Source organism: Gavialis gangeticus, unplaced genomic scaffold, assembly GCF_001723915.1.
Source record: "Gavialis gangeticus isolate Ggan-Ray unplaced genomic scaffold, GavGan_comp1, whole genome shotgun sequence".
NCBI classification, from domain to species: domain Eukaryota; kingdom Metazoa; phylum Chordata; order Crocodylia; family Gavialidae; genus Gavialis; species Gavialis gangeticus.
Genome location: NW_017729011.1, coordinates 22,323,210 through 22,337,972, shown reverse-complemented (window position 1 = coordinate 22,337,972; position 14,763 = coordinate 22,323,210). Strand labels below are relative to the sequence as shown.

General features: G+C 37.9%; 1 protein-coding gene across 2 annotated transcripts in view; it reads right to left on the bottom strand.

Annotated features, from left to right (window-relative positions):
- The window catches only part of CAMSAP1 (calmodulin regulated spectrin associated protein 1), a 52,693-nt gene that overhangs the window by 15,583 nt on the left and 22,347 nt on the right, over nucleotides 1-14,763 (bottom strand). The window contains exons 2-9 of one of the 2 annotated variants that reach the window (XM_019510823.1): nucleotides 12,995-13,257; nucleotides 12,624-12,785; nucleotides 12,052-12,132; nucleotides 11,009-11,041; nucleotides 7,243-7,384; nucleotides 5,632-5,771; nucleotides 5,439-5,535; nucleotides 2,928-3,105 (exon numbers count right to left, since the gene is read on the bottom strand). In XM_019510823.1, coding sequence (XP_019366368.1) covers nucleotides 2,928-3,105; nucleotides 5,439-5,535; nucleotides 5,632-5,771; nucleotides 7,243-7,384; nucleotides 11,009-11,041; nucleotides 12,052-12,132; nucleotides 12,624-12,785; nucleotides 12,995-13,257 — 1,096 coding nt within the window. The remainder of the gene's footprint in view (nucleotides 1-2,927; nucleotides 3,106-5,438; nucleotides 5,536-5,631; nucleotides 5,772-7,242; nucleotides 7,385-11,008; nucleotides 11,042-12,051; nucleotides 12,133-12,623; nucleotides 12,786-12,994; nucleotides 13,258-14,763) is intronic. The other variant, XM_019510824.1, reaches the window with a different exon arrangement.

Below are 14,763 nucleotides of genomic sequence, written 5' to 3'. Positions count from 1 at the left end.
GACACACAGCAGGTGATAGCTTGGCCTTATAACAAAATGCCACTAAATATAAACCAGTGAAGGTGAATCTAAACCAATCATGGAAAATTAAGAACAAGATTTCAAACAGCATTAAAACTTTCCATAAACCATCCGCAATGTTTTCGTTTACCATGATCTTAAAATATACCTCATTTTAAAATACACTGGAGACAAATACCTATGCAACTGCTACAAAAAGAGAAAAGAAAGACCGAGTTAAACATATTACTTGACAGACCTCAGAACAATTTTAACCTTAACAGTACTTTACTTTTTAAACACAAGGGCTTAATTTAATCTTACACAGAAGAGAGGAAGAGAAAGTCGTAGAGTTGTAACCGAATCAGCTAGATATCATCACACTGAGCAGGCTATGAAACTAAAGAAACCATCCACAATGTGATCTGTGTTGGGACCAATAAACTTAAAAATATCTTTTAGGCAGAGAGAGGTAGTTAGCCATGCCAATCAGGCAGAAGGCAGGATAGATTTGCATCTTACAGACTAACTGAAGCAGAGATGCATAGTATAAGCTTTTGTAAGCAGTGGGATTACTTCACCAGAAACACCCATGCTTATGCTAAGCATCTCTGATTTAGTTAGCACATAAGGTGCAAATCCACCCTGCCTTCTTTATATAAGCAACAATCAGTCATCAAGCAAGAAGGTACAAGGTGAAAGTGATCTGCCATGCTGTAGTAGTGGCCACCCTGTGGCAGGGGTGCCACAAGTAGCATGAGCAGCCTGTGTGTGTGGCACTGGAAAGGGGGCATTCAACACAGCAGCAGATAGGACAGCAAGCAAAAAAAAAAAGCAAAAAAACAAACCCAGCCAGGAGATCACAGGGAAGAGAGCAGAAAGCAGAGCAGCAGATAAGGCAGGGGGAAGGGGATCCAAGTGACACTTGGGAAGGGTATAGGGCTAATTTGTGGCATGCCTGTCCAAAAGGTTGGCCCAAAGTACTACAGCAAATGTTGTTTGTTGCATCAAAAGACCAAAATAATAGGTTTTTTAAAACAAACCTATAGTCCACAACTGCTGTTTCTTAATTACTTGATGGAAGGAATTCTCCTAGACCAACAATTAGAATATTTCTTATAACTTAGTGGATTCAAGCTGAATTAATGACTCTGGGGAAACACTACCTTGTCACTGTCTACAATGATGAGTAATCTTCTGCCTAATGTGCAGGAGTAGAGAAAAAAGATAAACTGTTTGACAATAGAAGTGGCAGTGGAAAATACTGCCATTGGTATCAATGCTCTAACTCAAGAAGGATACAGCAGAAATAAAGGGAATTCAGAGACTAGTACAGAAAATGAGGAGTAAAGGGAAATAAATGCCCATATGCTGCAAGACTGACAAGAAAACTGTTTTTAGAGAAAGCAGGGAGGTATGATAAAGTTGTATAACATAACAGGGAGGCCAAAAAGGGGGTCTTTTTACCCACCTTGCATAATTCACAAAGAAGGGAATACTGAAAAGGTTGAAAGGCTACAACAGTAAAACTGAAAAAGGAACTCTTACACAATTACCCTATGGCAAAAGCATAATGAAATTCAAAAAAGGACGGGACATTTATCTGACTGCTCAGATCATTACGCAGGTTATGGTTAGAAAGGTTAAAAGCCAGGATATAAAACAAACGCACTTCAGAGCACCAGCCAATTTCTGAAGCAATTAAGAAACTTCCCCTGCAAAGTAGGTTATTGTTAAACAGCTCACGTCGGGGTCCTCACACCTCTCTCAGAAGCAGGTCATACTGGCCACTGTGTGCGAGACAGGATAATGTGCTGGAGGAGTTAACTGGTCTGCTCTAGTATCCACATACTTTTACTTGTGTCCTGATCAATTAACAGGCAGAAAAAGCATTATCCTTGATTTTGTTTGGGCTAATAAGCTCCTGTTACAGAGCTGATACATTAGTATTGCCCATTCCCCCTCTCACTGAGTATTTCTATTACCTAATACAAGGGCTGTCAACCAAAAGCAGGAGGTCCCATGTTCTCATAGAGGACAGAAATTAGTAGCACTCTGTTCCATGAACAACTATGTATACTGCAACTGTTGATGATAAAGGCTTCTTGATCCCAGAGTTTCCAGTACAGTAAAAGCTGCATTATCCGGCACCCACAGGGAATGGAGGGTGCCAGATAACAAAATATGCTGGATAACTGAGCGGCATGAACAGGCATCATCGCCTGTTCGGGCCACCACCTGTCCTGCCGCGCCTGGGGTTAGCAGAACACACTTCCAAATTTTATCAACAATGGAAAGTAAGAGCTCAAGCCTAGTAGGTAGGCTCATTGTTCAAAATTCTCTCACTTCTGCTGTCTATGCAGTGGACTGATTTGACTTTGGGGATTTTTTTTGGTTTTTTGTGCTGTCATTTATACAGCACGGTAAATCTTCCATTGCAGAATTGTTTTCCGTACTCTAATTTCTCAATTGAACAAAACGAATCTAACTTCTGCTATGACCAGAGACGACCATAGCAGGGTGCGGGGCCCGGGGCAGATCAGCCTGTGTGGGGCCCAGACATGGCAGCGGTGGTAGCAGCAGCAGCGGGGGAGGAGGAAGGTGGCGAGCAGCCGGACGCAAAGCCAGCCCAGCTCTGCAGGGCCCCCCCCCACAAAGCACGGGGCCCGGGCCAGTCACCCTGATTCACACCGCCAGGGACAGCCCTGGCTATAGGACAGTGCTAACAACATTAGATTATTCATTCATGGCAAAGATATGATACACATCACTTTCCTCATGAGAACTGGGTACATTTTAGAAACTGGGTGAAAGAAGCTTCATCTCTCATTTACTGTAACAAAACCAGGTAATTTGGGAACAGCAGACATTCCTAGATTACCCAAGTGGAAATGCAAGCAAGATAATGGATATAGAGACAGACTTACAGATATTCAGATTCTTCAGGGTGCAGGTAATACCTGTTGCAAGCTTCTGGTGGGAGCTGAATTGAAGGCTGCAGGTCTGCTGAACTGGTATTAGCTGGACTAGCCATGAAACTTCGTTTGGTTGCATTGGAAATAGGAACAGGAGGACGACTGCTCTTCTGCTGCAATACCGTTTTAGCTGCACACATATATATACTGTTACCAAGAAGGATTCCTATAAAAGCATACCAGACTAGCACAAGATCTTTCTAGGCTGAAGGCAGGTGCTCAGAGTTAAAACTTCTACTTTAAATTTCACATTAGGTTTTGTAACTTTTACAAAAAAGAGTTACTCAAAATACAGGATAACCTTAACCTTTAAACTTAGATGCAAAAATCCTGAGGACATGATAGGGAATCGTAGGGGGCGGGGTGGGGGGAGGGAAATCAGACAAGCTAGGCCAAACTAAAATAGTGGCATTTTAATTAACACTAACAATTTGTGGATGAAATAATCTAAGTGCATCTGAAATGCATGCTATAGTTGAATCCAAGTCTTCTGAAGCGGTAATACTCAATAGTTACCCAACGTATTTTTCACACCATTTGGAGTCTCAAAAGTAAAGCAGCCATTCTAAATTTTAAACTGATATAAAGATGCCTGAGAAAAGTGGTATCAATTTCAATAGTTTCAGCCAAAAGGGGATTAGTGCTTCTACTTTTATTCATTTATCTAAAAAAGTCACTATTTTCACTTATTTCTGTACACATTTTTCATCACATCTTCAGTACAAGTTACTCAGCCTAACTTGGGAGCAGTCAGAAACACTCAACACAAGCTGTACAGTGCGATTTGATTAGCAGCTGATGCCTTGTGCTTAAAAACAGTAAGCTGTAGTTGTGCCCTCATTCACTTATTAGCTCAAACAGCAGGTGTACTTGAGCTCAAGCTGCAGCCCAAACCTTGTGATAGACCAGCTACCATGAGTTAGAGCACCATTTTGCTGAAACTAGAGATTTGTGAGTATGGGTAGGAATAATAGTAATAGGAAAGGGTGCAACTCAGCCGCACACAGCTGAAGTCACGCACCTAAGGGCCATCAGGAATTTATGCTACACACTGGAACCTCATCCATCAGAAATAAAACTAAGCTGAAAAAAGACTAGGGTGTATTAGCTGATTACAGGAGGCTGAGCAAGAGTGATGAGCATGATAGAGTGATGAAAAAGGCAAATTTGTAGATGCATCACTCAAGTTATTTCCAGCAAAGATAGAAGTATTTTAATGAACACCTTGCTGGGGTCGTTTGACCCCAGTACTCTTTCCTGCCATGGCAGGGGGTCGGACTCGATGATCTGCTCAGGTCCCTTCAGACCCTAATAACTATGAAACTATAAACTGAAACTATAATGTCACTGTACAGGGAACTCACGAGACCTCTTCTCGAACATGGCATACAAGACTGGTCACCCATGCTCTGGTTGGAATTAATTTGTCATGAATAGATGCAGAGCAGGGCTAACAGATGATCAAGAGAATGGACAGCTTATCATACAGGAGGGTTTGGCTTGATTAGCTTAGCAAAACAAAGGCTGAGAGGGGGTACAACTGCTCTTTATATGAGGGAAATGCAAGGGGAGGGATGAAAAACTAGTTAAGGCAAAAGATAATGCTGACACAAGATACATGGATATAAGACTGGCCACAACTAAATTTAGGCTGGAAATTATAAGGTTTCTAAACATCAGAGCTGTGAGATTCTGGAAGAGCTTTCCAACAAAAACAGTGGAATGAAAAAAATTCTAGGTTTAAGATAAGAGTTTTAGTAGTTTATAAAACAGATGTTACAATATAGATGTTTGCAGTAGCAGGAGATTGGACAAAATAACTGAGGAAGTCCTTTCCTACCTAACAATTCCTTTTTCTTTTACCAAGTTTGAAAATGAACCTCTAAAGCAGTACGAATGAACAACCAATTTAGCACCTCTTCCCATGGAAAGCGTCAGGAGTTTAAAAGGTATCTGTTTTTTAAAGATTCTGAAGCTGTTAGAAGGCAAATGATACAAATACATATATTTCAATCCACAGCTTGATCAAGGAGCATTTTTTTCCTTCATATTTTTCAAAAGGAAAAACAATCATTGGAAAGAAACTAAACAGAAGAGGAAAAAGTTCTGCAAAATAAACTGTTTCATTACAGTTTATACACAGTAAAAGCTTTGTTATCTGGCATGAGCAGGGTAAAGGGGGTGCTGGTTATCTATAAATTACAGTTACTTGAGTGTTATACAGAAGACAGTGACACACCTGTAGTGCAAACACTTGATGTGCATGCGCAAGCCGGAGAGACTCAGCAAAGATTCCGGTTGCTAAAGTGAGGATTTGTATTGGGGGATATTGGAAATCCCGGTGAATAGAGTATTCCCCTGAGTAAAATGCAGGTTAACACTGCTTTTACTGTATTAGTAAATGTCCCCCACCCCTCTCCCCAGCTCAAACACTAATATCAACCTAAAGTTAAAGAATCTCACCATCTTTTATTTCTTGAATGTCCCTGGGCTGTACGAAGTCTGGCTTGACGTTCTCAAACCACCAGAATAGTTCCGCAATGAAAACCATGACATTGGGCTACGAAAACAAAAACCAAAAAACACATCACCATTCACGCTAATGGCTTCTCTTGTATTTTGCATAAAAAAAGATTAATTCAACCAGATGCCTCACCTTTAGAACTAAAGGAGCATATAGCATGTCCTCTAATGTGAGGTAAAAACATTTATTTAGATATTCGTTTGAGAATTCTTTCAGAAGCTGAATATTATAGAGGCTGTCTGCAATTGAGGTTACCTCCTTCAAACAGATATCTGGAGGGAGACACAAAAATGAATGAATTAAATAAAGGATCACCATATATTGCACAGCTACTGTAAGTGATAAGTATGGAAGAAATGAAATCCCACACTAATAGTACGGTTATAAGAGACCCTGGGTCAGAAGACCACTTGCATTTTTTTGACAGAATACCTTTGGGCCCACATAGAGATTTATCTATCTGCAGCTAAACAGACCTTGAAACTATCCCTGTATCAGCATTATGGCTGTTCAAACCCTCTAAAAGAAGAAAGGAGAAACAACAAGGATTTCCAGCACAAAAACCTGAAGAATCCTAAGAAAGACTCATCAATTGATCCTAAAGTGAAGCTAATCATCAAAAGGAAACACTTAGTGTTACGGTAAAGTAAAAGGAAAGCCAAAAATCATAGACAAAACACAAATGATTCTGTATTCAGTTTGACCTCTGATCTAAACAGGAACTTGGAAATGATAGACAAAATCTAAAATAATGGAAGCAAAATGCACATAAACATAACAAAACACTTCCAGAGCAACAGCCTTAATTTGAAGAGAAAAAAGAAAAGGTTATTTCCATTATAAAATGCCACAACCCCTCTGAGTGTTTTTTAAAAAAAGCAACATTTAAAGATTATAGCTTTGAATGCCAGATGATTGCATCACCATCCAGTCTATCACACTTTACAAACAGCTGAACTTTAATCTGCATTAATATGTTTGTATACTATCAAAATTACACAAAAATACCTGTCCTTTTTACATCATTATTTTCCTTCCAAAAACGCATTTAGGATTCAATAAGATTTGATATGGTACATTGGCAGGCTCTCACATTTTATGACGTGTTTGTAAATGCCTGATACTTTCATGACAATCTATTTAAAATATCCCTCTTTTTTCTTAAAATACATTTATTAAACAGGGATCAAATTCACACTACATCTTGAAGAATAGTTCAAATGAATGAACAAGACAAGAAATGATTAAACATATCATGAAAATAAAGCACAGTTCTCTGCTACCTTGCGTTTTATGTAGTAATGTATGTCTGTGGAAAGCAAAAATGTTGCAGATATCAACTGACAGCTGTTGTACTCCTACATCTTTTCCTAAAATGGAATTTGACCCCAACTTATTTTATTATGCTGTAAAAAGGAAAAAAAATTATTCCTGGATTTACGAAACAAAATAAAGATGAATTGCTGAGATTATTAAATATAGGATAAATTTAGTTACTCATCAAAATGCATTTGCGAAGCAAAGTCACGTACCAAAGGAGGCTCTTTTTTGGAATACAAGTTACGGATTATATGAACAAGTTATTTCTTGTTAATATAGATCCATCTATATCTATGAGACCTTATGTTTATTTATCTATACATCTATCTCTATCTCTATATAGATATATATCTATTATCTGACTATATGTTTCTAACTGAGTTTTTTCAAAGTGAAATACGTTTTGAAAGAATCTTCCCATACCATCTAGCTTCATTTGTTCTGGACAATAGTAGTGTATGACAGCTAGAAGAGCTGCACCATCGCTGCCATCCTTCATGAGATCTTCAAGCATAGGGAAGTACGGTAATTGCCTGCTTGAAAGATGATCTCGACGATAACGAACCTAAATAAAGACAAGCAGTTGCATTACGCTAATAAGAATTGCTATGCTTTCATAAGTACTCAATTTCCCTATGGCGCATCTTTAAGCTGTTAATTTCAGTTAATTCTCTTTTCTCAACAAAAGTCAAATTTAACAAGCACCACTCTTCCTTTTTAAAGATCTACCCCTAACTTTTGAAAGTAATTCATGCTGCCCAAACCAAACTGCACCTGTACAACAGCTTTTTGTTGTGAAAGTAAGATCATAAGTCCTCCATTTAGAGACACAAATGCAAAATATTGACTCCAAAAGATAAACGTTACGCCCAAGCCACTTCACATTTGAACAGCAGACAAGATGCTTCATTATGGTTAGGGTATCAGCCTTCTATTTGTTACCTACTCTCAAACCAAATCTTTCTTAATATGTACACAAGCAGCTAAGTCAAACTTCACTTGAAGTTGAGACAGGACACCCCATGCAGCAGCACCAATATAAACTATAATTTTGCACAGCAGAAAAACAAATTAAGAAATTTAGGCCACTGCTTTCAGTGACAATATTCCAAGGGACTTCATCATACAAAAGGTTCAGGCAACACTGAGCATTTCCAAGAACCCTACCCTAAAGACTTTAGAAAGTAGCAGGTAATTTTGAAAAAAGTCCAACTAAAAAGGGGAATAAACCATTAGGAATGGCTTGTTTTTCAAAAGAAATTAATATTAACTTGAAATAATTTAAATAAGCTACATTCTAAGTTAGCAGGATGCCTCAGCAGTTCAAGAATTTGTTTTTGAGGTTTTAACTACAGCATGGAGTGACAGCACAAATGAACACACACTATGGAGCTTAGCAGAATTAACTTTCAGAATGGGAAAATAAGACTACAGTCATACATTTAGTGCATAAACATCAACCAGTGTTTGAGAAGCTATTTATCTAATCCTGTAATTTGCTCTAATATGCAGCTTTACTCTACTGAAAATACATAGATAATGCATTTATTTTTAAGAACTACTTGTTTTTACGAATATGTTCTAGAGGATACTAACACAATTTGTAAGGCAGCTCAGAAAAGTTGTCTGTCTCTACATACACACACACACACAAGCATATAATTTAAGAATGGCACAGGCTGAGACAAATTCTGTCCAACTGAACAAAAGTCATTCAGTAACAAAGCAGAATATAAGAAATCAACTATCATATACTTGATTTCAAATTATGCTTTCGAAATTTGCATATTTTATTGTAAACTAAAGATAAGTGGCTCTGTAAGAAAAAAATATGTCTGTTTATGAAGAGGCAAACATTTGTTACACTGTAGCAAATTTGCTGTTTGAATTTGCCATCTTAAATTTTGGGGTGTATGTTTTCATTAGGTGCAGATCGAGCTTCTCCCCCAGCCTGGATCACTCCTTAAACATGTAATGTAATGTGATCATACTGTACCACACGAGCATATTCCACTGGTTCCAGCATGCAGTGTGATATGGCATGCATCAGATCAGGCTTTTACAGAAAGAAATAGTAAGATACACAACGATGATTATTCAAAGTCATGAAACAAATAAAATGCGTTATCATCCACTGTGCACTGAAAATGATTGCTGCAACAAAAGAATGAGCATCTATACTAAGGTGATCTGGTTAGTTTAAAAAAGTATTTACACATTTAGTAGAATTAAGCGGTTTAAAGATGAACTTCAAAGACTTCTCTTTAAACCTAAGATTATTAAAAAGGAAAAATATTTATACTCATTTTAAATGTAGTGCCAACCGAAGTTTAAATGAAATTTAAGCCAATCATTAGCCAATCCTGAGGATTACAGCTGTGGAGTTCCTGCTTCCTTTACTGGAATGAAAAAAAAGTTGCATTCACCAAAAAGGTTTAAGACCCATTCCATTTAAATCCCTATTTTTCAATTGATTTTTCTGCTAAACACCTGTCTTTTGTGTTTAAACTTCAGACTTTCAATCTACAGTGGAAAATGGCTTTATAAATTTAAGATGCATTCATAAATTTGGGTTACGGGGCGCCAATCTGTGCAGTCAACTGAAAAGGAAGGTACTTTCTAAATGCTGAATGATGGGTGATTTTGTTCTCAGCAAGAATAAGTGCCTTTAACAAGATTGGAGAAATCTGGCTGACACCGAACAACTAAAGCAACAAAAGTGAGACAGAGGGAAAAAAATCAGATGGCAGCACGGTCCAGGTTGGTAGTAAACCAGCACAATCAGTGAAGGCCACGGCCTGGGAATCAGACCTCAATTCTATTGCTTGTCTGTCACTGACTTTGGGCAACTCACTTCCACTCTCCTCCTGTTTCTCCCTCCGCTCAGAGGCTGTCTTACCAGTTTAAATTGTACGCTCTTTTGGGTGTGCATTTGTGCCATGCATAATATCAGTCGAATCTCAACTGGTGCCTTTAGGCAGTAACAAAGATACAAAAAAGATCAGAAGTAAGTTTTTGACCACTGACAGGCTCCTTCAGAGCAGTCAGACAAGTCATATGCATGGGCCTCCCTGCAATTCCTTCCTTTATCTAAAATACTGAATCAGTTCAATTCAACCCATACAGTTGGGTCAAACAAAGAGATCTGAGTGACAAGCCTAGACTGGGGGACTGCTAATTTAATCCTCTTCCTCCCTTTCCAAATTTGGGTCACTTTCCAGTTTACAACCAAACCCATGCTTTCACTCCTCCTCCCAGGTCTAAAAAGAACAATATGGCAAATCCAGCAAGAGAGAAGGGAGTGATGACATGGCCAATTAAAATTTGGAAGTAGTACTGAACCTCAGAAAGGCCAAGTACAACTTGGTACCCCAGTCAGAGGCAAGCTTCTATAGCACATGCTCAATTTGATTAAAACCCCCACACCTTTGTTTCTTCTACAAGCCTTCTCTACACTTCATCTGAAATATATGAAATCTCTCCTTTTTGGGGTACTATCATGTTAATTCTCTCTCCCAACTAGACTAGCTATAACTGAACAAACTCACCATGGGTGCAGTTCAGCTAGTCATAACAACATAGAACTCAAGTGTTAACATCCCATCTTGTACCCCAGCCCATTAGATAATCGGGTCCCATCTTTCCTGTGCTTAAAAATGAAATAAAAAGCAGTCATAAAAAGGGGCACGGGGGGAGGGGAGGCCTCAAAAACTTCTGTTACCTAGATAAGTACTTGATTACAGCAAAGCTGTAATCAGTTTTATAGGTAAGAGCCCGAGGAATTTATCAAATGGATTACTGCAAAAATGATCTAAAATACAGCTTGAAAGATGAACAGCCTATCAAATTTAAACTGACCAGCTTTTAATATCACCTTAGTGTTGTAATCAATTGCCTACAGAGGACAAAAACAATACACAGTCTTTCCAACCACCACGAACTTCCTGTAATCCTGCCTCTTCCCATCCCACACTCTGCATTACAAGTTCTGAAGTGCTGTTGAGTGATTATGCTGTATGTACAGTATGTAAAGTTGTGTTACGGAGACTAAACTCGATGCCCAAAAACCATAAAGCAGAAAGGCTTTCAGCGTTCTTCTCTAAGCAGCGTTTTAATGGAAGCAAACACCAAAGAAGTTCAAAAGCCATGATTTTGTGAATGACAACTGGTGTAAAAGTAGTTCACTTACAGGTACTAATTTCCAATACCATTTGGAAGGAGACTGCTCAGGAAAGCAAGGAAAGGAATGTAGGAATAGGAAAGGAACATCAGCAGAACAAGTTATAAGCAATAAAACTTGAATGCACTTAAGCAATAAACACTTTCATATATCAGAGGAAGTTTAATCAAAGATTGGTTTTAAAAGGTTACAATAATATTTAAAAAACCTTAAAACTTTCAAATGTGAGCCATATAGTTAACCATCCTCAATACCACACATTTATAAATGTATAACTGCTCACAAGTCCTTCTAAATCATGCAGGTTATGCTGTACCTAAGGACATAAAAAACCCACATTTCCTTTTTATGAAACTTAAATATTTGTCACAATTACATAGGTTGTGCGTCTTTGCTGAATTGTGCCAATTTGAAAGGTGAGCATTATGCATCTTTTTTAAAACACCTTTAAGCTGCAGCTTGCTCCTACCAGCATCAAATTAATTTATATTTGAGGAAAGTCTATTTTATGTTCTCCAGTAATGAAAGTGTCCTATATTTTTGCAACATCAGTGCATTGTGACATAAATTTGAGGGGGGTGAAGGGATAAGGGAGGGAAATGCATGCATAAATTACCATCTGAATGCTTAGAGCATGCTTATTAGAGTTGGATTAAACCCCTGGTATGTCCATTGTATAGTTAGCATATGCACAAGAAATCTGCCTGAAAGACTTCAAAATACAAGATGTACATTTTGTTCTATTAAAACTGAATTCCCACTTACACAAAGCATTCAAAGTTTGAACAAGTTATTTCACTGTAAATCATAATTTAGTGGCAAATCAAAAGGTACTACTGGGAAGAAAAGTAAGAAAGGATAATGAAGATAACACAAAACAAACCACATACAAAGAATCTCACAGGAGTGAGTTTCACTGGCTAGAATACCTCCCCCCTATTCATTTTATAAGGAGTAGCACTGAATGCATGTATATCCAAAACAACAGCAGGATTTCAGTTTTAATGGAAAATATCCAAAATACAGCAGTCAGGCAGTTAATCATCTTTTACCTTTTGGTGACCTGGGCTTTCCATTAATTGCTGTTTTAATTTGAACTCTTTCTCTGTTATTTCTCTCATTTTAAGGTTAACCTAAAATAGAAAAGATTAAAATATAGCTGCATTTCAATTTTCAGAAATTTTGCAACTGAATAAGCAATCTTTATTACCCACCATTCCAGATATAGAGAAGTCTCTTACAAAGTCCTAGATTTTCTAAGAAAAATCTTGAATCTGTTTTTCACTTATAAAAGGCGTAAATCATCAAAACTGACATAAAATTTTGTAATCCAATTAAATGCTGAGTTCCCCTGACATCCCACTGAAATCACAGGAATGTACGGACATAGTTTTACAAAAACAAAAGCTACTATTTTAAAGAAATATTCTCCAATTAGTAACTTCTATAATTACACAATTCCTTCCAAAATACGTACCAACATTTATTTGAAATAGCTACGTACATGTTGATTACTTAGCCAGAGGGAAAGGGAGAAGGGGAGAAAGCAATGATCAAGCCTTTTTACTTGATCAACAATTACTTTTAGAAGCAACTACTTGTCCATTCTAACTGTCAAAGTTACCTTATTAATCCAGAACACCATTGCATCTTCCAGATCATAGGGTAGTTCCTTTGAGGCACTGAATGTAGAAAACCGTTTGACACTAGCAACCACCTTTTCGATGCTGATCATTTCTACAGTGTATGCCATCATCAGAGCATCAATCATTGCCATATGAGAACCCTAAAAAGGCAAACACAAAATAGTCGCAGTGTTTCACACACCTCAGACTATCAACGTTTTAAATACTCTCTCTATTCACAATACGCTTCCATGAAAAACTGCCGAGACAAGTGACCTAGAAGTGAAAGCTCTTTACTTCATTATCTATCCCCCCCACGCCAAAACTAGCACGGTTTTATAAAAATAGGGATGGATTTAATTAAGCTAACCATTTTGATTGGTGCAGAGCCAAGATCAGATTCAGACACAGGTGTATCATCACTCTCCATGACGTAAATCCCTTTCCGAGACAGAGCCTGACTCACTGACTGGTGTCCCTGCAGAGAAGCCACCTGATCCCCTTTCAGGATGAGGCTACAGACACGACAGTACAGCTCGCTGGACAACAACAGCTTGATGACAGGTGGCTTAATATGTTCTTGCTCATACTGATCTATGTAAAATGGGTCCTTCAGCTCTTCTGGGATATTATCTGAAACAAAAAGAAAGGGTTTCAACGTAGTGGAGTCAGCTGTAAGCGAAAACAAACCCTCATACTTCAAAGCAACACATGAAAGAGATAATATTATACGTTAAAATTAACTGGATGGCATAGGTCAGGCAATGCAACCAAAAAATTAAGGCATTAAATACAAAGCATTTTACAGCCAAATGGTTTTCAGTGACACTCAACGGCGTACATTAGGTTCAAACGGCTATCCTCCCCTCCTTCTATATATCTAATACCTAATAAAAACAATACATTTCTAGCTGTCTTTCAAAGGGAGGTCAACGCAGTGCTTCTGTGATTAAAGAAGCTCTCTGAAAATGTTACGTAGATAGTGATTAGTACTGAAATGTTTACCCTGAAAAAGCTAAATAAAAAGTAACTGCAACCCATCTATTCAGAACATGTAGACTACAGGGGGCCGCATACAGCAGGTGCACAGAACACACTGTTTCAATGTAAGATGATGAGTTAATTCAAGCAGCATCCACAAACAGATGCTTAGAATGAAATGTTTCCACTTTAAACTGTGTTAGAGCATGCTCCATTGTTTAGACCGTTTGGCCGCACATTCACACATGAAAAAAAGAGAATCAAAACATTTATGCCTGGCTGTAAGTGTTATGAAGGAAAAAAGATGTCAAGTTGAAACAGGAACAGTTATCAAGAAAATGTGACATCTCTGATAAAACCTTTAGCTACTTTTAATGTTGTTCATAAAATTGATTTGTCTCCATTTGGTACCGTATTCGCCTTGACTGTCTGGATAATGAAGACAGCTACTGCTCTTTCAGCATTTATATAAAAATATATGAAGAAACAGTATTCAATCTGGATTTCTAATAAATGATCCAATCAGCATGAAGCAACATGTCAGTTCTACATTTCATATTTTAAGGTCTTCAAAAATGTAAACATGGCATCCCAAGCATAACCACTTTCCCACTTTTCAAATGACAAATGTGGAAGATTTTGGCTTTGTCAGATCCATGGTTTTTTTCTCTCCTAAAACGGTCCATCCACCTTTGCTGCACACACAGAGAGACAAAGCGCCACTGACCAATATTCTGTCCATTTTGCCGATGCAGGTCTACATTGCAGTACAGTATGCTTAAAATCATCACTGCTATCTCAAGTCCTACTTATATCAAAACTTCTGCTACCAATGGTGACTTCGAGTGGTCATAAAATAGCTGAAAACAAGATAACAGTTCTAATTTATACACAACCTCTGTGCTGTTACTGCAGTAATATAAAACCAATAATTTACATCATTATGTATTTCATTTTAGAGCATTTTACCTATAAATCTAATTACCAGATAGATGCTAATAGTTTTCCACAACTTGGCAGTAAGAATGATAGTCTCTGGCCCCTGTGCTGGTATCCAACTCAATACACTTCTTGTAAAGTCCAGCATTTCATGATTTTTAAATTCAGATTTCATTTCCAGGTTATTTTACTCCCTGTGAAGTCTTTCCCCATGTTCAT